General features: G+C 48.9%; 1 protein-coding gene across 4 annotated transcripts in view; it reads left to right on the forward strand.

Moving 5' to 3' along the window:
• The first annotated feature begins 4440 nt into the window (after window positions 1–4440).
• Window positions 4441–25094, forward strand: part of PKLR (pyruvate kinase L/R) — a 183506-nt gene continuing 162852 nt past the window's right edge. The window contains exon 1 of one of the 4 annotated variants that reach the window (XM_069650066.1): window positions 4441–4578. Coding sequence is in view for 1 of the 4 variants with exons in the window: in XM_069650063.1 (XP_069506164.1) it covers window positions 4953–4965 (13 nt within the window). In the remaining 3 variants the exon portion in view is untranslated. Of the gene's footprint in view, window positions 4966–25094 lie in introns of all 4 variants that reach the window. The other 3 variants (XM_069650072.1, XM_069650077.1, XM_069650063.1) reach the window with 3 other exon arrangements.

The following is a 25094-nucleotide window of genomic DNA, read 5'->3' on the forward strand; positions in this document are numbered from 1 at the left end:
GCCTGTGCGATCCCAGGGCCTCACACTTCACCCCCAAACCTACCGTCCTGCTCCTCCTTCTGGGCTGTCCTGCCTAGTGGCCACCACTTCGCACTCCGTTCCCATCGGCAGCACCCCAGCCCATTCCACTCCTCTTGTTAGGGTAACCAGTGTTTGCAGAGTTCTCATCCGACACCCCAGGGGAATTTAAATTGCTCCTCCTCCTCTGCAGGCCTTTCGTCTCCCTGACCTCTCGTCCATGCCGGTGGCGGGCAGAACTCCCACTTTATTGCGTTCTTGGAACGCCCCCATGCCTCCTTTACTTCTGGACCCTCTCTACCCAAATGCGGTGAGTGGGGAGGGGCCCCAGGCAGAGCCGCAGTGAATCCGTTGGGAGGGGGGCAGATGCTGTTCTGCCTCCCCAGGGGTGCCCCGCTATATTCTGGGGGAGTGGCTGGGTACCTGTTGTCCTCTGGTCCAGAAGGCCTAGCTCCAGCCGCTGTTCCTGCCGCAAAGTTCCACTCCTCTCTCTCTCCCGCTCACGGGCGGGGTGGTGGATTAGGCCCCCAGATAGCTCCCACTGCACTTTCGAGGGAGGGGGTCACGACCCCGGTCCCTGCGTCCAGGCCGCCTCTGCTGAGGAGCCCTCTGTATTCCCTATGTCGTGTGGCCAAGGAGCGACTTCACCCCTCCGCACAGGTGGAGCGTGGGCCTCGCGGCCACAATGGGAGTCCTTGTCGGGTTGGCCTGGAAGCCCCGCACCAGTTAGGCCCTCATTAGGAGCTCTGAAATCTGCAAGCACCCTCCGGAACCCCCCCTGCCCCACTGTGCAGGGGTGCCTGTGGGTGAACCCCCCCCAGATGAGAGGACTGGGGGTCAGCTACTATTCCTTTGGCGGCCTCACGCATTTCAGGGGGCACGCCGGGATGTGTGGGCCAACTGGGCTGCTTTCTGCCCACCCAGTAAAGCCCTGCACCAGCTCGGAGCCGTGACAATCCCCTCTGTTGGTCTCATCGGGCTTGTCATGCCTTTCCGTGCACTCTCCCTCCCGGGAGTTGGACCAGGGGGTACACCTTGGCTTCAAGCGTCCCGCCGGGGGTATGAAATCCTCCGATGGGGGCTACTTGGGGGCAGGGGTGTTGCTAGGTCTGGAAAAGACCCGGGGCTACGCTGATGTCGGAACTGTTGGGACTGGGGGCTAGCTAGCCTTTTGGTTGTAGCTCCTGAGATTCTATCCGGGGCTACAACCAAAAGACCAGGGGCTATAGCCCCCTTAGCCCCCCCCTAGCAACGCCTCTGCTTGGGGGGGCTCAACCCGTAAAGAGGCCCTGGGAAGAGGAGACGTTGACAGAGACTGCTGCATCTCCGTGCCCCCTGGTGGCCGTCCCTTGTGGGAGTCATTTTCACACTGCATGGGCCTAATTTAACAGTTAAATGTGAAAAAGATTTATTTTTCCTTCTTTTTGTTTAATGCAACGTTCAGTACTGTTTCTAAATGTTATGCACTCCCTGCTTCCAGGAGCTTTATCGTCTTTTAGATAAGACAGCAGTTTCCAGGTCGACAGTGCAGGCATGCTGTTCTTTCAGCCAATGAAGTTTAAACATGTTTATTTATTTTGAAGACAAACTGTGCTGTGGCTTTCTCTTTAAGAATCATTTCACACAGCATAATCTCCCACAGACAAAGAAAGCCAATAACAATAATACTGTGTTCCATCTCTGCATAGTACAATTAGTCAAATAAAAGGAATCAAAAACTTCCTATTGTCTGATTTTAAAACTGGACTAACACAGCCTTGAACTTTTTTCTTTGCACTTCTTTTTTGAGAAACGCTCAACGAGATTGGCTCTTTCGGTGAACACTTCTTTGGATAGGTCCTGTTAATAAACATAGATTTTAAATATAGATTTTTAATGAACATTTTATTGAATTTGCACTTTTAACGAAAACCTCACTGGATAAGCTATCTACCTTCAGCTATCCCTCCGCAAATACCTCCGCTCTCGAGCTCTTCGCTCCTCTACCTCTAACTCCCTCAGGGTCAGTCGTTTTTCAAAGAAACAAGCTGGGGGTGGATCTCTGTCTTCGGCTAGGGCCTCCCTCTGAAACAGCCTCCCTGCCACTCTAAAACTTGAGGAGAACCATCTCCGGTTCCGTAAGCACCTCAAGACATTCCTCTTTTCTTCTGCCTTCGCTCCCCCTCTCCCCTGCTGATCTCTTCTCTCTTGGCATCGTACACCTGGCCACCCTCTGTCCTCTGGGTCCAGGTTCCTGCTCAACCTGCCACCCTCCCACACTGTCTCCGGGCCGCCCCTTGCCTGGGGTCTGTATCTGTACCCATACACCCCCCCCCCTTTTTCTTCCTGCACTTATCAGACCTACCCTGATTGCGGCCTTAAACCTAGCACTTGCAAATTGCTGGCTGCACTACCACTGTTTGTTGCCTTTATTATTTATGTATCTGTTTCTCCTCTGCTTCGCACTTTCCACTTCTCCCCCCCTTTCATTCACCTTTCCCCTCCCCCTCTCCCATGCACTTGCGCGTTCTCAATGTCACTGGGCCTAGTAAGATTGCTGTTTTGTTCTCCCCTGTTCCCCTCCCTTGCCTTGTCGCGCTCTGAAACAAGATCTCCTCACAAGGCTTTCTGGGGCCTGGATCCAAAATACCTTCAGCTATACCTCGCCAAATACCTCCGCTCTCGAGCTCTTCGCTCCTCTACCTCTAACTCCCTCAGGGTCAGTCGTTTTTCAAAGAAACAAGCTGGGGGTGGATCTCTGTCTTCGGCTAGGGCCTCCCTCTGAAACAGCCTCCCTGCCACTCTAAAACTTGAGGAGAACCATCTCCGGTTCTGTAAGCACCTCAAGACATTCCTCTTTTCTTCTGCCTTCGCTCCCCCTCTCCCCTGCTGATCTCTTCTCTCTTGGCACCGTACACCTGGCCACCCTCTGTCCTCTGGGTCCAGGTTCCTGCTCAACCTGCCACCCTCCCACACTGTCTCCGGGCCGCCCCTTGCCTGGGGTCTGTATCTGTACCCATACACCCCCCCCCTTTTTCTTCCTGCACTTATCAGACCTACCCTGATTGCGGCCTTAAACCTAGCACTTGCAAATTGCTGGCTGCACTACCACTGTTTGTTGCCTTTATTATTTATGTATCTGTTTCTCCTCTGCTTCGCACTTTCCACTTCTCCCCCCCTTTCATTCACCTTTCCCCTCCCCCTCTCCCATGCACTTGCGCGTTCTCAATGTCACTGGGCCTAGTAAGATTGCTGTTTTGTTCTCCCCTGTTCCCCTCCCTTGCCTTGTCGCGCTCTGAAACAAGATCTCCTCACAAGGCTTTCTGGGGCCTGGATCCAAAATACCTTCAGCTATACCTCGCCAAATACCTCCGCTCTCGAGCTCTTCGCTCCTCTACCTCTAACTCCCTCAGGGTCAGTCGTTTTTCAAAGAAACGAGCTCGGGGTAGATCTCTATCTTCGGCTGGGGCCTCCCTCTGGAACAGCCTCCCTGCCACTCTATAACTTGAGGAGAACCATCTCCGGTTCCGGAAGAACCTCAAGACCTTCCTCTTTGCTTCCGCCTTCTCTTCCCCTCTCCCCTGCTGATCTGCTCTCTCTTGGCACTGTGCACCTGGCCACCCTCTGCCCCCGGGGCCCAGGCACCTGCACACCCTGCCATCCTCCTGCACTGCCTCCTGGCCACTGCCTGCACTGGGTACTGTATCTGTACCCTTATAGCCCCCACCCACCCATTTTTCTTCTTCTTCTGAACTTATCAGACTTACCCAATCTGTTGCCTTAAACACAGCACTTGACACTTGCTGGCTGCACTACCATTGCTTATTGCCTCAATTATCTATTTATTTGTATTTATTATGTATCTGCTCTCCTCTGCTCCGCACTTTCACTCTCCCACTTCCATGCATGCACTTTTTCCCTTTTCCCATGCACTTGCACGTTCTCAATGTCACTGGGCCTGTAAGATCGTTGTTGTTGTTGCGTTATCCCATTCCCCTCCCTTGCCTAGTTGCGCTCTACTCTGAAACACTTGTGTACAAGCGCAGCGCGATACAAATAAAATATCATATCCTAATTGAACACTGCGACAAACAATTTTAGCAAACATTTCCCCAGCTTGTCACATTCTCTCCATGCTTACAAGTAAGCTCTAAACGCACAACCAAACCCCCTAAGTTTCTTATTGTAAGCAGTGATGGATTAATTTAGTCGTGCGTTGTTTCTTTTCACTCTGTGGGCCTAGCCCTGTGGAGCAGTTGTAAATGGAAAGCACGCAGTTCGCAGGGAGTGGCACTGATGGGCTGGCACCGGCTACAGTAGGCCGGGCACTGGTAATGAATTCTACTTAAAATTGGCAATGCCCCATATACTTTAGCCGTTTGCGGTCGAGTTGCGAGGTAGGCCCGGCTTGCGGTCCAGGAATAACATGGCCGTGAGTCACGGGCGAGGGCGGAGAATACATCCTTCCTCAGGCGATCCGGCCCCGCCTTAGAAAGCAGCGAGGGCGGCACCGGAGGATTAAGTACTTCCTGGGGTGGAACTCGCGACTTTCCTTGAACTCCAACTAGAGGAGGGAGTGAGGTGAGTACCACATAGTGACCCCTGGCCCAGGTGGTTGTGTTCTACTGTGGATGGTTGGCGTGTATCCTCTAGCGCCGCGGAGCTCCCCGCCCCCTCCTTCTGAGACAGGAGACTCCAGGTCCGTGGTATGTAGTCTCGGGAAGTAGCGGTGTGTAATGTTAGCGCATAGCGGGCCCATTCGGTGCACTTGGGGCCACTCCACGCCTCCGTGCTCGCAGATAAACGCATGGTAAATGCCAAGAAAACATTGTGTATTGCCTGTGATTTGCATAGCCGGAGCATACAGTTTCCCTGCTGCCAAGAGCCTTGGGCGACTGTGAGCGAGATGCCCGCAGAGGCGGTGTGGGAGGATCAACAGAAATTTAAACTCGAGCATGGATGCTGGAGGTGACGTTCTTTCTTTCAAGAGTTTGCTGGTGTTTGCATCCGTTTGTTTCGGTGGGGGGAATGGTCATATATATTTTTTTCACAGAATTTCGTGTTTGAATTAGGTGGTGGAAGTTTAAATGTTTGCGTGGTTGTTTGCAGGTGTTGCTGCCTCCAAAATTGTCCTCCATTCCCGAGACAGTGGGTTGCGAGTGTGCGACCACCCCCGGAGCCCCTCGAAGCGCCTACTTGCAATCTGTTCTTTGTAACCTCATACATAAGATGTGTCCATTCTCCCAAGTGACCTGGGGGGAAAAGTGAAACCCACGGGCTAATGTTGGGTTACTTGGACAAGGGATCAAACGGGGCACTTTCTTGAGGTGGTGTGAGATGACTACACGTCCAAGCATAGCATACAAATCTATGCCAGCAGCTCACCAGGAGCTGGGTGTGTTACCAGCAGGTTACACAACTAGCCACAGTAGGTGCACTAACCCATTGTGCAGTGTGCTCCGCCCCCTCCCCCTCTGAGACTAGGAGGCTGTGTATTCTGCCTACCTTTAGGTCTTTCACCCCTCCCCCCAATAAAGTGATGCTGATGTGAGACATCGAAATGCTGAGCCAAACAGTCCAGTCTTTCGCTTTGTCATGGGGCAACAGTGATGTGGTGTCATGGGGTAACAGTGACGTGGACCGCATTGTTTCTATCTGTTAATGCTGGTTTAAACGATCTGCTCCCACAGGTGGCAGCTTTGACAGGCTCTTGTAGAACCTATTGGCGCCCTGGGCTGAGGTCACTGCAGAGCCACTGTCTGTTTGCTGCAAACACAGAGCGTATGTAGTTCACATGTAAAACACCCAGCGGAGAAGTCACGTAGGTTTGACCAGCATCGTATACTTGACAGGATTTGAGACGAGTCTGCAACTTAAAAACTAGACTGCATATTGTGGATTTCAAGAATACTGTTTTAAGGAGGTTCATTGAAAAATACACGTTCTTAAAACCAACTTGAAAGACCTATAAACCATTATATTATATGCATGTTAAGCAAGAAGTCTTAATACAAGGTTATTTGCTCCCCCATGTTCATTGGAAGACTAGAACTATCCAAAATGCATAGAATCCTCCGGTGACGTGTCTATTCTATTCTGCGGCATGAAATTGAACATTTTCCGGCAAAAAGTGGATTTTGTGGCACAACATTGTTTATTGCATCACATTTGAGGGTGCAAGAGAACCATGTTGCTAGAGGCGGTGTAGTGTGTCTGAGGTTGTCTAAGCGGCCTCGGCAGTCTGTTATTCATCGTGTCACTGGCTTGACAGCAACGGGTTTGTTTTGGGCTTGTGTCTTTGTTTATTTAATGTGCATGCCTACTTTAGATCAACTTTATTAATCGTGTTGTAAAGGTGCACGTATTCCCCTTAGAAGATCTCCAATGCCTCCTGGGTCACCACTTCTTCATCATAACTTACTCCCAAACCTCTGTCTGTCATGATCCTACTCGTCGCAACTTGCACTCCCCACCTTACTCACACGTTACGTTCGCAGTTCCACATGCAGTTTGCAGCCGTTCGTTCTTAATCACTCCTTCTGAATTTCGCCTTTTTTGTCCCAGTCCATTGATATGATATGGCATTATACTGCGCCTATACACAAGTGTTTAAAGGCGCGTCGAGGAAAAGAAGGGGGAACAGAGGGAAGACGAGACATCGATTCTACTAGGCCAGGTGACATTGAGATTGCACAAGTGCATGTGAAGGGGGGAAAGTGCTAGGGGCATGGGGGAGGGACTGTGCAGTACATGGGATAAATAGAATAAGTAAAAGTATGGCCAGCTGGTGGTAAGTGCAGACATCAGGAGCAGGTGCTGGTAGTGGGACTGTATGGATACAGAAAACAGTCCCTAAGTGCTGGGGTTGCCAGGAATGCAGTGCAGGTGTGCAACTGGGGGGGGGGATGGACCTAGGCCGGAGATCAGAGGATGGCCAGGTAACCAGTGCAGTTCCTAGTTTCACCTGGAAAATCAGGAGGGGAGAGGAGGAGAGAAAGCAGAAGCAAAGAGCGAGAGGTTTTGAGGTGCTTTCGGAACCGGAGATGATTCTCAAGTTTCAGGGAGGCTGTTCAGAGGGAGGCCCCAGCCTAAGAGAGATCTACCACCTACTCGTTGCTTGGAGAAGCGACTAACCATGAGGGAGTTGGAGGCGGATGAGCGGAGAGCTTGAGGAGGAAGATATTTAGGAAGAGAGAGTTTAAGGTATTGAGGCCCCAGAGGGTTTTGAACTTGATCCTCGCAACCACTGGGAGTCAGTGGAGAGATTTCAGTCCTGGAGAGATACAATCCCTGGGCTTGGGGCCAAGGACAAGTCACTCAGTCCTGTTCTGGATGAGTTGCAGAGGGCGGAGAGTAGAAGCAGACAGATTTAGAAAGAGGCTGTTGGATAGTCCAGCCTAGAGAGAACCAGAGCTCTGGAGACAGTGAAATTCTGGGGGAAGGAAGGGAAGACTACCTCTGAGGAGGTGCATCTGGTAGTGTGACTTCTTAAACACCTCAGAGGTGTGAGGAGAGGAGAGCCTGGAGTCGAAAATGAGCCAGAGGTTTTTAGCCTCGCATGTGGAAGCAGGAAGAGGGCCAAGAGACACCAGCCAGAGTGTGACAGGAAAGGAGGGAGCGGGTGTGCCTATGAGGAGAATCTCAGACTTGGTGGCATTAAGGCAGAGATCATTGGTGGCACACCACTCCTGGATGACAGTCCGAGACGAGGGGGAGAAGAGGCGGGTGAATGTAGCCTGACAATGAGCTGATTGTCATCCGCATAGCACTGGAAGTTGGGACAGAGTGCAGCAATGCTGTGGGCAAGGACTGTCGGGTATTGGTTGAACAGCCAGGGAGAGAGATTAGACCCCTGGGGAACACCGGAGATGGAGATAGAGGAGAGGAAGGACCCAAGTTGAACTTGGGAGGCTCAATCAGAGAAAAGAGTTCAGCCATGCTAGGGCCTGACCGGTGATGCACGTTATCACAGACGGTTGAGCAGGATGGCATGGTTGACTGTGTCAAAGGCAGAAGAGCGATCAAGTAAGATGAGGATACAGGGGGTGTTGGAATCAAGGTTGGAGAGCAGGTCTTCACAGATGTTCAGGAGAGGAGTTTCCGTGCATCTGGCAGCTCTGAAGCCAGACTAATGATCATGGAGACAACCAACAGATTCAGTGTGAAGAATGAGCTGGGAGATGGCCAGATTTTCCAGGAGTTTGCCCAGGAAAGGAGTGATGGTGATTGGGTGATAGTTAGCCGGGCAAGACCGGATCGGCTGAGGGTTTCTTAAGTAGAGGGTGCACAAGGGAGTGCACCCTCGCTCGCTCCGTCTTCCACCGCTCCCTTTCGCTGACCATTGTTCCCGTTTGCTCTCCTTCAGTCGCGTGTTGTGACCATTTCATTTTTTGCTGTCTTTATTTTTTGTATATAATTTTTTTTTAGCAAAAGCCTGGGTCCTTCTCTTATCGCACCAGGCATCCTTTTAAACACCACTCTTTTGGGCAAGTGAAGGGTTTTATGTCGCTGTGTCGAACTCCTGCTGTACTATGCATATAACTTCTCCACCTCGCTCAGAAGTTGACTCATTCCTGTCAAGAGGGACAAGACTCATTCAACCAGCGAGATAGCTCAGTGAATCGAGTGCTGAATGCACCCTGGCATCATGTTGCCTGCAGGCAGTACACCGGTTCGAATGCAGCCAGGGGATCAAAGCGTGACGACTCCCCCCTCCCCCCCCCCCCCAAACCTTTTCCGGCCCAGCCAGTGAGGATCTAGTTGTAATTTAATGAGCGTGGAAACTGTTTTGCGTTTTTGTTACTCTTTTACAACTTGGCAAGAGGTCAGTCGTTGCACACAATCCCACAGGTCGCTTGCAGTGCCTGGAGCAAAGCTAGACGGCCTGCCATCTCTGGGCCGCTTCGGGAGGAAGGGCATCTCTGGTGTGGTGGCAATTTGATGGTACTTGCAGACCCTCATCCTCTTCCCCACCCACCTCCCCCAGCAACGGTGAAGGGCCAGGCCAGTGTATGTGTGCCTGTGTATGGTGCTGAGGGGTGGCGTTATGTTTTGTAAGGCGTACTGGGGCTCCCAAGTGTGTGTTCAAGAAGAGAGAACTCGCCAGCTCTCTTCTCGAGCTCACACCACCCCACTGTTACTGTGTGTATGTAACATCTGCCAGGTATGACCCGATTTTGTAAACGTTAAACCGGGACAGTTATGTAAAGTCAATTTAAAATACATTACAATACAGATATCAAAGGATATGTACTGAATCAATGTACATATGGAATAGAATAACATTTATGTTATAATAACAATATTTTATACTGAACACATCCAGGCGTTCGCGCTTAAGTTGCCACGGTTTGCTTTTATTTCATGCTAGACTTTAAGTATTTTGCTACTATTTTAGCGTTTTGTGTCCATTTCAAGAGCAATTAGAACAATTTAATGTTTTTCAGCGAAGTGTGCTATACCTTTTGTCGAGGTATTGGGTGAATTAATGACGCATTCTGAGTGTGGTGCACTTGAAACAACTTTAGGGAAATTGGTGTGCATTTGTAAAGGCAATACCCCTTACCCTGTGGCCCTTATTCTATCTTTTACCTCGCTTTCCCAACGCCTTTAAGATGGCAATAACGATTGACTGTTTAAGAAACCCTCCTTGGATCCTTTCTCCCTCTTAACTTCTGGTCAGTCTTTCTATCCCCTTTTCTGGAAAGAATAGTCTATTCTCAGATCTGCTCTCTTCTGCCTTCTATTCAGTATGGTTTTCGTCCTACACATTCTACAGAAACTGCTGTCCTTCCCATCACCAACTCTATTCTCGCTGCGTGTCAAAATAAAATTTTGTCCTTGAACCTTCTGCCACTTTTGGCACTGTTGACCATCCCAGCCTACTCTCTGCCCTCTCTTCTCTTGGTTTATCTGGTTCTGTACTATATAAGTTCCACTCCTACCTTCCTGGGCTGGAAACTTCCCTCCCCGTCACCTTTTTCTATGTTGTTCGCCGAGGTTCGATTATTGACATTTATCTATTTTTTTTTATTGTAGTCTCTTCGCAATTCCGCTCGTCACTCATCAAATCCTTGAATCTTTCATTTTTGCAGTTGACTGAGGAATTAGACCATCAACGCGGTGGGTGTGCACTCACCTGTGCTTTTTTGAAATTTTATATGAAATTGAATGATGGTAGATCATCCTCCCAGAGGACGTGTGGGGCTAATCCACACTTTTTTCCTAAGGTTGGCGCACAACCTACACATAGACCTGTGGACGCAGCCTACAGGTGCAGTCCCCCCTGTCATATGGAGTACACCATGTCATCCCAGAAGGGGGAGGGCCAAACTTTCACCCTGCCATTGCCAGCCTAATTAACAATGGCTCCATGGATCTGTCCTGTCCTTTTTAGTTCTGTAGCTGGTGGCAGCCCACATAGGGCCTGGCTGCAGAGGCTAACAAAGGAAACCGAAAATCTCAACACCTCTATATACATTGTCAACTTGAAGCCAGCTCCTGCCCATAGTATCGGTTTGACAGGGAAATGTCATGCCCGGAACTGCGTGCACTACAGAAGACATCCCCTCAGGGAGATCCCATTCAGAAGGTACGAGTATGTGGATTGACGGTGCCAGAAATTCTGGTTGCCACAGCTTCAAGGGTGACCTGCTGCTTTAATCGGGAACCACAGAGTGATCCATTGACCAGAGACCCTTTCATCCACAGCAGACGGGAAGATGAGTGGGACTTGGTATTACACGCTTTCACCCCTTTACCTTTTCTGTTGTAAAGCACTCTGGGTATGACCTCATGCATACAGGAGATTGTTGGTGGGTACCCAGGATTGGTTAATTAAGGAAGGCTTAGCCTAGACCAATCCCTGTGGTCCATTTGACTTAGAGGGTTGAGCCCCTCTTTTGGGCAGATGTGAAGACTTTAGCAAGAAATCATCATTGGACCCTGGCGGAAGGTACTCTGCCTTGCATCTTTCACCCGTGAAGGAAGGTCAGGCCCTCCAAAGAGGGAAGCAAGATCCCTCCTCTAAACCTCTCCCAGCGAACAGAGGGAGATACCAAATCCAGAGGACCCTCAGTAGCTCCAAAACCGGTATGCAGCCAGCATAGAGCGTGGCCTGCTAGGCTCTGTGGCAAGCTTCCTAGGTGGGAAGTGCCAGAGATTCTCTGAACCAAACCATGGACAAGGCAGCTACCCGCAACACTTTTCTCAGCTTTGGGGCTGTCTGCCTTTAAAGGACTACACAAGCCCAGTGAAGAAGCTAGGAAGAGTGCATTGGAAAGCACCTACTGACGTCTACCTTAAAGGACATTTTCAAGCTTCTTGGACTGCAACCGTCTGCGCCCCTGACTTAAACTGCAGTCACTAAAGCCGTCTGAGACACCCCGACAGTGCTTCGGAAATGCCAACCAGCACCAAGACAGATTCCTGAGCTGCTCGGTAGGCCAGCCCGCAGCCGTCCATTCAGCTTGCCTCGCCGAACTGCCTGCCGCCTGATACCGCAGCTGTCTCCCGTCTGGAACTCTGTTGCAGAAGCTGCAAAGTTCCCTGAAACTTATTCGACCCTGTCGAGCACAAAGAACCAATGCACCAGGTACATTGTGGTTCTGTCCCCTGGGCCTTCTACGAAGCGCCCTAGTGACACTTGACGACCCATTGCTCCCTCTGTGCTTAAACCAAGTATCCTAGAACTGTTTATTTACTATACCGACTACCCTCCTGTCATTATCCAGAGTGCATCCCTTTTCCCTTTTTTTTTTTTTTTTGGAACAGTCTGCATTCATTTGCAGGGTGGGTTGTATTTTGCAGGGTTGCTAGAACTGTCTATTGTGATTGTGTGTGTGTGTAAAAGTTGCATCTAGAAGTGTACCCAATAGCAAATGTGTATTTAGAAGTTGTGCCCAATAGCCTCTCTGAAAAAAGCTGCATTTAGAAGTTGTGCCCAATAGCCTCTCCGTAAAAAGTTGCATCTAGAAGTGTACCCAATGGCATGTGTATTTAGAAGTTGTGCCCAATACCCTCTCTGAGAAAAGTTGCATCTAGAAGTGTACCCAATAGCATATGTGTGTATTTAGAAGTTGTCCCAATAGCCTCTCTGAGAAAGTTGCATTTCTTTGATAGAACCGCACAACGTACATAATATGGTCTGGAATGCAGGGAACGTTTGAAAGAGCATGTAACACATCATATCGCACCCCACGCTTACTCTCTTCTGTACACCAACACTCAACTAGAACACAGAGATACTATGACACCATTCGGTATAACTGTTCTCATACTAACATCTCCCGCTCATTCTCCAACATTCTAAGTAATCACTGCTGGTTACACACACCCCAGACAGGCGGTCTCCTCAGGCCTAACGCAGCCACAGTCGGTCGGATAAATCCTGCCAGAACGAACACATACCCCTGATCTCAACCACCACACCTACCGCTAAGAAGCAGCTATTTCACGAATACCGCATCAGCTGCACACATACCCGGTGCGCACACGCGCCGTTGACGCTCCCTACTCTCTCTACTGACCTGAACTTCAGTTCCCAAGGCCGTTCAACCTACCAGCGCCTTCAGACCATACTAATGGTATATAAGGCGCTATATATATAACATATGTTTATATAACCTTGATTGGACAGTCCCTTTTTATCATTGGGTAATAATTGTATTTTGACTGTTCTAACCAATGAGCCACAACCTTTCGGAGATGAGCCTGCCGTTCTGTCCACGTTACCAAAATTGTAAAAGGTGTATAATTTGATCGTTTAGTCTGTTCAGATTCCTTCTGGTGCCCTCGAGGTGTAGGGCTTATTGATGGTTTTGAAGCAGCGTTTCATCCCTGGGCCACTGGTGCCCTGGAAGTTGATTTGTCAAATACTAAGACTTTTCCTTTCGCCATCTTCTCTGAATCCCTCTTCTCCTGTCTCGTGGCAGTTCAATCCTGGATGTCTGCTAGTTTCTCTAACCTAATCCTTCCAAAACCGAGGTCCTTTTCTTTCTCCGTTTCTTCTTTCCTCCCTCTTTTTCATGCCCCCACAAGCTCGTGTTCTGGAGGATTACCTTCAACTATGCCTTAACTTTCTCCCATATTTCTTCCAGTGCTCTAACCTGCCAATACCACCTTTTTAACATCCATAAGGTTCGTCCTTTTTCTTTTGTTTCAGGCAACCAACTTTCTTCTCGTGTATCCTCCCTAGTCTTGATTACTGTTCTGCCCTGTTAGATGGCCTTCCAACATCACACCTTGCTCCGCTAGTTAATTTGATTATTTTTTGTTACACCGTCACACCTCAATTTCTTTCACTTATTTCTTTTTCTCTACTTGCCTATGACTCACGTCTCCATGTTCACTTTATTTGTATTTTCCCTGAGTGCTATTGTGGCCTTGCTCCTCTCGATGCTTCCTTACATGCCATCTCCTTCCCCCTGAACCTCCTTGTGACCACTTGTGCTTCTGTTTTTACCCTTCTCGCCCCATAATACTGGAACTCTCTCCCAATTGACATCTATTCTACTCTCCGTGTTTTCTCTTCTTGTAACTTTGACCTTCATGCACCCTGGGTGGTGGGAGCCAGTGGGATCTACTCGAGCTCCTGTCCTGCTCTGTTCCTATACTGTGTTAAGATGGATTTCTGACCTCTGACCTAGAGGAAAGAGGTTCAGAATGCCAGCCTAGTTTCTTGGAACAGGGTAACCTCTGGACAAGCCAGACCAATCGGGGTAGCTAAGGCAGGCGGTGAAGACTAGGTTTCGGGAGGGGTGAGGGTGACTGAAGGACCTCAATGAGCACACAAAGCAAGGACCCTTTCAAAATACGCCCAGACAGGTTATATAAAAAATAGACACATTTATTACAAGGCCTTTGTAACATAGACCATAGCAAAATAATCGCAGTTACACGAGGTAAACCAACACAATCAACACAATGTATATAAAAGACCATTGGGGTTAAATGCACAAAATATGTCGACAACCTAGATGGGAAGGAAACGGGCAGTGCAGATGGTCTTTATGCCCCCCCCCCCGACATCGACAACACACCTAACTAAGAGCCAGTCCAAGCCCTAAGAAGAGAGGAGCCTTGTGCTCTATAGTACATGCAATGCAAGCGCACGCGGTTGTTCCAATGGGCAAAATAGGATCTCTTCAGGGGTCTCTAGTAGCTCGGGACGGTTGATGAGGCGATGAAGAACAAGTTCCCACTATTCAGGGTGGACCTCCACTTGAAGGCAGAGGCAGTTCCAGAGTGTGGGATGGGAGTAGCTAGTTCCACTAGCAGTAGAAAGGAGAGGGGGCCACTCGTGTGTAAAAGTGGCCCTTAGTGCCAGGGGTCACCGGTCAGTGTTGTAAGTACTCACCGGTCCCAGGCGCACTTGTACCCAAACTTTGCCCGTTCAGTCCACCGGGTTGCAGGTTCGAATGCAGCAAAAATGACATCTCTGCGGCTTTCAGTTCGTGAGATGCAGCGATGATTCCCAAACTGGACAGTGGAGATTTCTCCGCTCCGGGTAGATAAATTGACCCAGTTTCACTGCCGCAGTCTTCAGGGACACGAGGGTCACAAATGCAGCGTACTTGCAAAAGATGTTGCCGTGGCAGGGCTACATGGTAACTGCGTTTACTCTGGTCCTGTCGCACTCGTGTCATTTCAGACCTGGGAATGCCAACTGTACGAAATTCGGTGTGAGGGTGCCGGGGACACAGAGCTAGCAGTGTACCAAGTTTCGAGGGCCTCTTCAGAAAATGGTGGTCCCAGTCATTCATGGCACTCCAAACTCTCTGGCACCCAGGATGTGTATTGGACACAGACGTTCCAGCCCACATCCTGGAGGCACACACACCAGGCACGCAGAAGCCCACTAAAGCATTGGGTTTCGCGGGAAAGTGCATGACCAAATAAGGACTGAGCTGGTCGACTCGACCTGGGGAAGGTGAAGGGGCAAGATGGTCAAAGGAAAGGACAAAGAACCTCGTGGCTTGGCTATTTTGGAGCCAGGCCACCTATTTGTGACAAACGCGATTAACATGGGAGGAAAGGGTTAAAAACAACGCGAAAAGATAGCTGCCACCAGTTCTGTCCATGACACATCTGCACAGTTCATAAAAAGTCTGCAGAGTATGTAGGGCCTTTGGAAAATTATAGACCCAAGTGAGCTGTATGGTAAGCTACATTCCACACTTGTTACATATTGCACAAAAGTGAGCGAAAGCCCAGAGCAGTGCAGCAGGGCTGTGGTTTTCTGGCAAAGTCAGTCAATGGTGGGTAACAGCAGCAAAAAGTTTGGGGGTGTACACATGGAGGGAAAATTACATGCAATATAACACTGATACTTGAATAAAGGAACTTGTATTCAACCTAAAAAAATAAATAAAACATTTGCTTAGAATATGTGCCCATTTTGTACCGTTCTACTGCCAGATATGGCCACCTCTGTATAAAATTCCCCTTACAGTGCAAAATGTCAACACTGTCATCTTGAAGATGTTGACATCGGCTACTACTACAAGAATTCCAGGCTCCCAACATGGACAATGGGACCCCTTTGCTCTGTAGAATTTTGTTTTGCAATATCGTTTTTTTTGTTTGTGTCCCCTGTATGTGCATTGATTTGTGCCTATCTCATCAGAAAATATATACACAATGTTTTGTTTTTGTCCTGTGTAATTGGGATCACTTAAATGTATTCGGTCACAACGTTATGCTACAATCAAAAACTCGATCGGAGTAAAGCATTTTTATTACAATGCAAGTCACATATTTTTCGTCCCTCGGGACACCCTGATCAACTGTATACACTTGTGTTTTTCTACTGTATAGCGCTTTATATAATGCAAAACTTACAATATTCCATCCTTTCCCAAGTATACAACTTCCCTCCATCCCATCACTTTCCCGCTGCCATCTGTTTCTCTTTCCTTTCTGAAGTATCTGATCCTCGGGCACCAACGATCATTGCTTTGTTGTATACTGTCTCTCGCACCTATCTTCCCCTGCAGCTGCTGCCTTGCAGTCGGTCCTCCAGTAAGAATTTAGCATCCCAGCCTAGTCGAAAAGTGGCAAATAGGTTTTGCAGATGCTTGTTTAGGAGTTCATGAGGGAGAGGGACATTCTTTTAAAAAGGAAAAAAAGAATAAAAAGGCGATTCATGTCCCCTCTGTGGCTTGCGAAAACAACATTCTCTGCATCACGTTGTGCGCTAGCAGTTCCGTGAGGCATTGGCTTCTCTTCAGGGCCTAGATAATGTTTTCATTGGTGTTCACTGCCTTGCAGTGGAAATGTGATTAGGTTAACCATGCAGCCGCCCGTCATAGCAGCAACAGCCCACACATGACCCTTCTGGCAAAAACCATAGGCACACGTGACTGGCACACTATCTTATTTACTGCATCCTGCTCTGCATCGGTGTAAGGAACAAACAATTATTCCTCATGGAGGGGTCTCCCCGTTTACTTCTCACTAGCCGTCCGTCTCTACAAACTTACTTTTACTTTTTAAATTCTGTTTCATATGTACTTTATGTTGCTGTATTTCCCACTTCGCAGTTCGTGGAATGTTTCTCTTCACTTCCACACCCAACATTTGGGGGACTGGAAGTGGCTTGTTTCACGAGACCCCGCTCTTCCCCCTGCCAACTACTTCGTCCAATGTCGAATTTCTGCTCCTCCACATCACTGACATTCCTTCTATGGGCTGTATGCGGTTTGCTTTCTCAAGAAAGTTTGCAGCCATGGTAAAGCACCCATGGGTGCAACAATGGCTCTGGTCTTCTTTTTTTCCCCATTTCTTTGTGGAAAGGTCCTTCTTGAGTTTTATTCTGTGCGCCAAACCAGGTTTGGTCGCTTCGTTCATTTTGTCTTTGGCGGGATTCACGAGTGAAGCCCACCTCTGGCTCCAGAGTGTCTGGCGGCGGCAGGAAGCAAGGGAGGTGCCGAAATTCCCTGTGCTTAGTCTCCTAGTAGACAGGAATGCACTCTAGGTGATTGGGCGGCTGGCTGTCCGACAAGGACAGCCACCCTGCTGGGTGACTGACAGCTAGTCTGGAATGAATGGGAGAAACCTGCATAAAAGGCAACGCTTTTTTGGTTGGAAGGCAGTCGACCACTGGACGAAGGAATCCGAAGAACTGAAGAGGACGCCTGCTGCAACTCCTGGACCGTTGGTTTGCCCGGTAAAGCCCTGTTGCTGTGCTGAACTCCAAATTTGCATCGACCGAGAAGCCCCTGCAAGGACAACTTCTCCCTTGAGTTGGTTGGACCAATCGACTCCAAAGTAAGCCACCTGACCATCCTCTAGGAGCTGGTTGAAATTCCACTGCAGTTGCTGCTGGAACCGAATAGCCAGGGTGAGGAACACCAGATCGTGTGGGTTGCCCTTAAGCTGGCCAAGAGCTCCAGGAAGATCCTCTGGACTACCGGGAAGCAGGACTGCTTGAGCCCCCCTCAAGAGTGCAGGACCCCAGATGCAAGGAAAGTCCATCTCGAGGGCTGGGAACCGCAATGGTGCTATTTGCGGTAGACGCAAGGAGCTGAAACACTGAAGTGCCACTTGTTTGAAGATTGCTGATTGCGGTCGGTGACCGTCCCATTACAGTTAAGGAGTCCCCAGATGTCCTCCTCCTTGTCCCTTGTCTGACTGAGGCCCAGGAACACCAGGATCTGCAGAGCTGTACAGGAACCAAAGCCACCTGCTGAACTTTTCTTCAACCTAAACGTAATGTAAAGTCTGAGAGGACTTACCTCTTGTTGTGCTGCCTTGCTTGTCCTTGTTGGAGACTTGTCTTGGTTGATCTTGTAGAGTTGCTTGTAGCTTCTCTACCTCACAAGCCTAATTGGCTTGTGGCCCTACTTTGATTTCTTCTATTCTACAAAGACCTTTTGAACATTGTGAAAGACTTTCTACTTGCCTGCAAAAAGTGCTTGAGTTCACCTTGACATTTGCTAACTTTTGGCTGCCCTGGATCCCTGAATGATTCTTCTCTCCCTTATGTGTTTTGCCTTCCTTCCAGGAAAGGGTTCTTTGCATTGGGCGGTTATTTTGGAAGTACTTACCTGCTTAAGGATAACTGTGTGAATACTTGTTTTATTCTGAACTATTTTCTTGAACACTTCCCTCAAGGATATTCTAAATGCAACAGTGATGTTAATGTCAACAGCACCCTAACTATTAAAAGTCACCTGAGGGTGTAGGTAGTGCCTGTATGTCATCGCAAATGGCTATTTACTGATTTTAGAAAACTGTGTATTGTTGGAGTATATTTGTGTGTTGCTATATATTGCTCCCTTCTGAAGAAGGCTTATTCAAACTGACCAATTATTAATTGTTTAATCAAGAAACCTTGTGTGTAAGAGTTTAATTGAATACTTGTCACTGTGTAACTCCCTACAGCTCACATTGACTCCTCTTGACATAAGCCTGGCTGCTCAGCCACACTACCAACCTGTGTACTACTTGTACCAAAGGTTGGGTTCCTATTGCCAGGAGGTCAGGGTTGCTGTAGTGCACCCAAGGGTACTACATACAATCTTGCCTAACACTGCAGTTTTATTTTTTTATTGCAACAGTATAATCATTCAACACATTTTGGTAAATATATTTATCCAAAAACATACAATAACTGTCGGTGGCACCGGGCCAGTGGCATCTACCTAGCCCGTGCTGCCAACATCTTCCCATGACTTTGTGGGCCCCGTTCGTTGCTCTGTTAGTCCTTTCTTCTTTCCTTTAGGGTGGGTGGGATTGGGAAAGAAAAGCAGTCTCCCGCATACGTAGATGACAGCTGGTGCTCCGTTCGGAGTACCTAGAGAACTGATTTCTTTCCTCCAGTTCTCTCCTTTTATTCCACTTTTCATGCCTTGCAGGCATGTCTATTTCCAGGGGTTTTCCTGCGCCTCTGGCCGGCTGACGCTGACTTGGTGTGGCCTCCTTTGTCCTTCTCTTCCTGTCCTATGGCTGTAACGGTTTCCGCCCCTCTGCTGCTGGCACCATACTGGGTGGCAAGTGTTTCGGTGAATGGCATGTCCGTGGTGAATGCGCCAAGCTGCCTTCCGTCTTTCTGCATTGGCTGGCCAACGCAGCCTTGTTTGCAGGGTGCATTACCTTGCCCTGGCCCCCCAGATTATTCTCCCACGCCTGCAAACTCCATTGGTGCCCTATTCCGCGGCACTGGCCATACTTTTAATCCATAAAACACCGCTCTGAAGAGCCTGTGCCATTGTCGCCTGCGTGTGGTCCGTTTTTAGGTTTTGGCTCTTGCATGTTGCTCAGTGGAGCCATAACTATTGGCATGGAAGTGCTATTTGGCGAACGTGCTTGAACGCACAGCTGTCTTAGTAGTGTCGTTACTGCCTCCTTTTGTAGCTTTCTGGCGTGGATTCCTGGATATGGACCGTTTCCAAATGGCTGTCTGACCGTTTCGACACTGGGAAAATGGCGACCATTTCCCAGCTAGACAATCCAACCTGGTGGGCGGTATTTCCTATTGGTTTTGAATTGAGGAGCATTCCTATCATGTGTGTATTTTAATGTTCCGGCCTTAGGTTGTGGGATATTTCTTTACGGCAGCAGCCCTCTGCTTATTTAGATATCTGATTAATTATATGAAAGGCGCAGCCCTAGAAGGTTTGACAGCCACCTCTCAAATGTACTAGCTATTTGAGAGCCCATTGTCACTTTGATCTGGAACGGAGATGCTTCTCGGATTTGCCTGAACATGGGGATCGTGACGAGCTAAGGAGTCCTTCATTATTTTTTTTTCCCTTCTGTGAATATAAATTGATTTTGCCGAGTAGGCTGTCCGAGAACGACTGGCAGTGATCTGTATTTATTGACCGCACTAGCTACGGGATTCTTCAAGTCCCACATTGCAGAATGCTTTGTTCACTTCAAAAGTGACTTCAGCATACACGTAGCAAGATTTTAAGACTGTAATGGGAGGATTTAGCGCCCTTTGACAGCCTGTCATGCAGTGTGCGTTTATTTATTTTTTCGTATCAACCCTCCTAGCCAAAAACTTGCGTAATAGCATCAGTGTTTTCATGGGCGGTGTTGCGGGGCCAACCGGATGGTCTCCTTGGTGTGGTGCCCAGCTGCTCTTGAGAAACCAGCAGGTGTACCGCAGTGGGGAATAATGACACCCACGTGATTGCAACACTCCGCACAATGAACACATGTGACATTATCGGAGCAATCTGTAAACTGGGAGCATCGATAGCAGCCCTTCTCCTCTTCTGCTAGTGACCTGCAAACTGGAAGAATTGCTTGTGTGGAGGGGCGTCCATAACCGCGAATGCACGGATTGGTTGTGTTCAGAGTAAGGTATATTTTCCCCCGATTTACAAGAAAGTATGCATTTCCGCTTGGCTACTAGTTAGCCTCCAGTCTTGCAATAGAGATTGTGCCATGGAGGCAAGGACATTGGAATCTTTAAAGATGATGGTTGTAGGTTGTCACCCCTCCCCCCCCATCTTACGTTCCTTATCTGTACACTGCCAACCCGAGGTGCAGGCACTTAATCTCCGTTGACATGGCACCTTTAGCACTCCTCTGTGCAAAAAGAAATTGTTTTTTTGTGACCTTTTTTTATTTGGATGGAGAAGTGAGCACAGCCCATGTCCCTAACGCAACATTGCACCGGACACCGTCTGCAGCTCTCCAGATATTTTTTGGACTGCAACTCCCATGTTCTCTTGCCATTGAATATGCTGACTAGGACTGATGGGAGTTGTAGTCCAAAACATCTGGAGAGCCAAAGGTTGCAGACCCCTGGTTATACCCGGTACCACTTTGCAGTTTATTAGAATACACAAACGTAGGAAAAGCCATTCTTACAAGCAGGTTTAATTGCTTCGGATCAACGTTTTCCATAGTCTGTCGATGGATTCAGACGCACAGTCCGCTAACACTCTGCTTCCCCTATTCCCCCGCACCTCCCCCCACTTTTTTTTCTTTTTTCTTTTTCTTTTTACATTTTTAGTTCGGCACACCAACTTTTGAACGTGTTCAAATCGTTACAAAAGCAGCTTCATATCAACCCCGCTAAAACGGAAACAATTTTCTTCCAAATAGTGATGAATCCGTGCCTCCTGGTTGCCACTCATAAACCAAGACCATAGAACTTCTGCAGGTGTTGTTTCTACTATTCCCACTCCTCTTAAGCTGCCAACCTCAAGACCTGGAGGGCATCACAAGTAGTTAGTAGGTGTTTGGCGGATTCCAGGCATACTTCCCCAGACAAGCGGCAGTGTCTGCTGTCCCGCAGTATGTTGATCCAGGCCTGGCTGGTTCTATCACTAGGCAAGGTTAGGCGCTTGCCTATATGTGGAAAAGTTATAGAGGCAAAATGCTGCTTTAACACCTCCACACTAATTGTATAATACTTACTGCCTTGCCTGGGATAGCACCGGCCCTGACTGTCTGCAGGCTGAGGCTGGCTACAGCAGCAGCAGACCAGGCGGCGCTGCCATGCTGCAAAGGTTGCGGTCGGATCACGGTCACGAGTGGCATGGGTGTGGCAGCGCTGGCATGGTCCGGCACCTGCGCATTTGCACTGCACGTGGCAGGCCATGAACAAAGCACCATACGTGCCCCCTCGAGTCTCGACCGATCTTCGTGATGGTCATGGTGTGTGTGTGTCTATCAGGGAATGCTGCAGTGCACTGTGCAGTTTGATTGAGCCCCCTGCCTTGAGCGAGCCTGTTAACTTGAATTGGTCCACTGTCCGGACCATCTATCAGACTTGGTAGCCTACGCACGCTGGCTGGAGGCCAGCATCAGCCTTTTGCTGTACAGAGTCGGTGCACCAGGCCAGTGAGTACATGTCGTGTAGGCCACCCATCCTGGATGCGGCGGACCCTGCTGTGCTGTGAGAGCGGCCCTGGGGCTGGACCCTGTCTGTACTGGAGCCTGTGCTGAGAACAGTCCGACGTCACGCAGGTGAGGACGCCACACTGACTGTATGCTGCCTTGTCTTGATAGGATCAACCCTGCTTCCTTCGCACACTCACTCCTCCTCTTCAAATCCCCCTAGCATGAACTGGTACCTGCGTTAACATGTGTGCTCTGATGTACTGCGCGTGCAACACTAGGAGACTGACACTGTGCAGATTGCATGCTCGTGTGTGCCCTGTCAGTGCATCCCCTGCAAACACCTTTAAAACATAGTTCGAGTTGCACTCCCATTCGTACCCTTAATCTAAATGCAGTGACTATAACAGTAGAAAATAGCACAGAGTGTAGGCAGAGGTGCGTGCATAAAGTATATTATGCATTAACTTAGCTCACTTTGTTAACACACCTGATGTAGACGCCCGCCTGTGTACAGTGCAAACCCTTCCGGTCAATGGCACTAATGCAAACAGGACCGACTTCACCTTTTGACCTTCCAAGGTCAATAAATAACATGGCTGCCATTTCCTTCCTTGGGGCAACGCTTGTTCTTGACAGAGCCAGGACCTCTAATAATGAAGCCAGCCCCCCCACGCTACCCATTTGGGGATTTGGAATGTAGCTTTTCAACACATACAGGGGAGCTGGAGGCAAGAAATTCATGGAATGCCCCACGTGGAATAAATCCGGGATGTTTACTGAGACCCTGGAATGCAGGCAATCTCAGTGTCCCTGCAGGTCGCAGAGTCTTCCTGATTCTCTGACATTGTTTTAGTGATTACATCAAATGCAAGGAACGTGGGCGTTTTGAGTTGCCCCATCTGCCTTTGTGGGACACTTGTGCCCATTTGATCTTGCAGTTCATTGACTACCTAAGGCCATGCTAATCCCTATGGCCAGCCATTCCCACCCACTTCCTGCCCAAAATGCATCCACTCCTGGGATGTCTTTGAGCTCGCTTTACTCAAGCCAATAGCCCCATATCGCCCAAGGTCGTCTCGGAGTCGCCCCTCGGCCCCATCAGTCAGGCTGCACCGATGGCAAAAGATGTTTTTGAGTAAGTGCAGTTCATTACTGCTCGGTCACAGCACTGCTCAAGTAGGTCACTTTGAAAAACAGTTGTTGATTAAAAAAGAAAAAGGGAGTTGTGGGCTGTGAGGAGTGCCGGCTCATCACACTTCCTCTAGTAGTGGAGTGCAAAGTAACCTATTTAAGGGAACATCATGACACTAATTTATTTATTTTTACTTATTTTATTTTTCGTTTATACAGCGCTTATACACAGGTGGAGTGATTTTCAAATCTCTTCAAAGCGCTTCAAGGCGGAAAAGGAACAAGGAAATAAAATAATCACTCTTAGGCCTTGAAGTTTCAGAGTGATTAACAGAAAATCTAGCATACTTGGCATGAGGGCACTTCACCCAGTGCAAGTGCATGAAGTGTTACAGTAACGACCAAACTAGGGATAAGGGACACAAGGGTGGGTGGGGCAATTCGTTATGCAGTCATTATTATGAATACCAAAATAACTAATACCATTATAACGAACCTAAAATAAATTCCAAAATATGGAATTCAGAAAAAAAATAAAAAAGGGGTTTGGAGGGGGGATGGTGGTTTTGAGGGTGGGGAAAAGTATTATGAACAAAAAATGGGGGGGGGGGTGTTTGGGGCAGAACCCCCCCCCCCCCCCACACCCAAAAACAATGAAAGGATTTTATTATTTGGGAATTCCTTATTATGGTATTCCTTATTATGGTACTAGTTATTTTGGATTTGTTATAATTACCTGTGACCGACAGGACAGACAAACTAACTAGTCCTGGTACATTTACGTCCTGCATGCGTACAGATGGAGGTGCGAGAAAGGGAGGGCTGGGGGGAACAAATGAGGCCAGTCCAGCAGGGCCCTGGGTTAAGTGCAGAGAGGTTGCCCCGCTCATGGAGCGTGATCTGAAAGTGCATTAATGCTGAACATAGTGCAGTGGCCCGGAAGCAAGTGTAAAAGACTGGCGGGGGAGCCTGGGACCTGTAAGGCTCTGGAGGTGAACCAGGCAACCAGTCAGCAAAACTGAACACATTTAGGGAGGAGAAGAAGGGTGGAGAGAAAATGAACGGAGGTTAGCAGGTGAGAGGGAGAGAGAAGGAGGAAGAGAAGAGGAAGGTTTTGAGGAGTTTACAGAACTTAAGGTGCTCCGGCTCAAGACGGAGAGAGGCTGGGAGGCTGTTCCAGAGGGAGGCACCTAAAGAAGATGGAGATCTATCCCCAAATCTCTGTTTGCGAAAGTGGCTCACCCACAGAGAGTTGGCGGAGGACGAGTGGAGGACTCTAGAGAGAGTATTTAGGAAGAGAGCGTTGTAGATAGTGCAGGCCCCAGCCCCAGAAAGCCTTGTGGATTATGCAGAGGGTCTTGAACTTGATCCTTGCAGCATGGCGAGCCAGTGGAGGGATTTCAGCGCCAGAGAGATGCTTGCCCTGGGCTGGAGGCCAAGGATAAGTCTTGCGGTTCTGTTCTGGATGATTTGTAGAGGACAGATAGTAGAGGTAGGAAGATTGAGAAAGAGACTGTTGCAATAGTCCAGCCTAGAGAGAACCATAGCTTGCGAGGTGGTGAGTCTCTGAGGAAAAGTGAGAAAAGGCAGAATACCTCTCGGCAGGTGGGGGCACTTTTTGGAGATGTCTGAAATGTGAGAGGAGGAAGACAGATGACCCCTAGATATTTTGCCTCATTGGTAGGTGAGGTGCAGGGCCGAGGGAGGTCGGACAGTGTGAGAGTGGGAAAGCGGGAGCAGGGGTCCCAATGAGTACGATCTCTGTCTTACTGGCATTCAGGCAAGGATCGTTAGCAGCAAACCAAGACTTATCTGCAGATAGACAGTCAGGAATGAGCGAGGAGGAGGCCGAGGGTAGCCTGAAAGAGAGCTGCGTATCATCCCGGCATAACACTGAAAGTTAGAGGTAAAGGTAGAGCTCCTGTGGGCCATGTAGATAAATCGGGGGGATATGTTAGATCCTTGTGGGACACCACAAGCAGACAGAGTAATAGAGGAGAGAAAGGACCCAAGTTGGTCAGAGAAAAAGGAGGTGAGCCACACCAGGGCCTGATCTGTGATGCCCAGGGTATCACAGAGACTGGTGATCAGGATGTTGTGGTTTACCATATTGAAAGCAGAAGAGGGGTCGAGAAGAATGAGGATAGAGGGAGAGTTAGTCA

This window comes from Ambystoma mexicanum, chromosome 1p (genome assembly GCF_040938575.1).
Source record: "Ambystoma mexicanum isolate Mex_15411 chromosome 1p, UKY_AmexF1_1, whole genome shotgun sequence".
Taxonomy (NCBI): Eukaryota; Metazoa; Chordata; class Amphibia; order Caudata; family Ambystomatidae; genus Ambystoma; species Ambystoma mexicanum.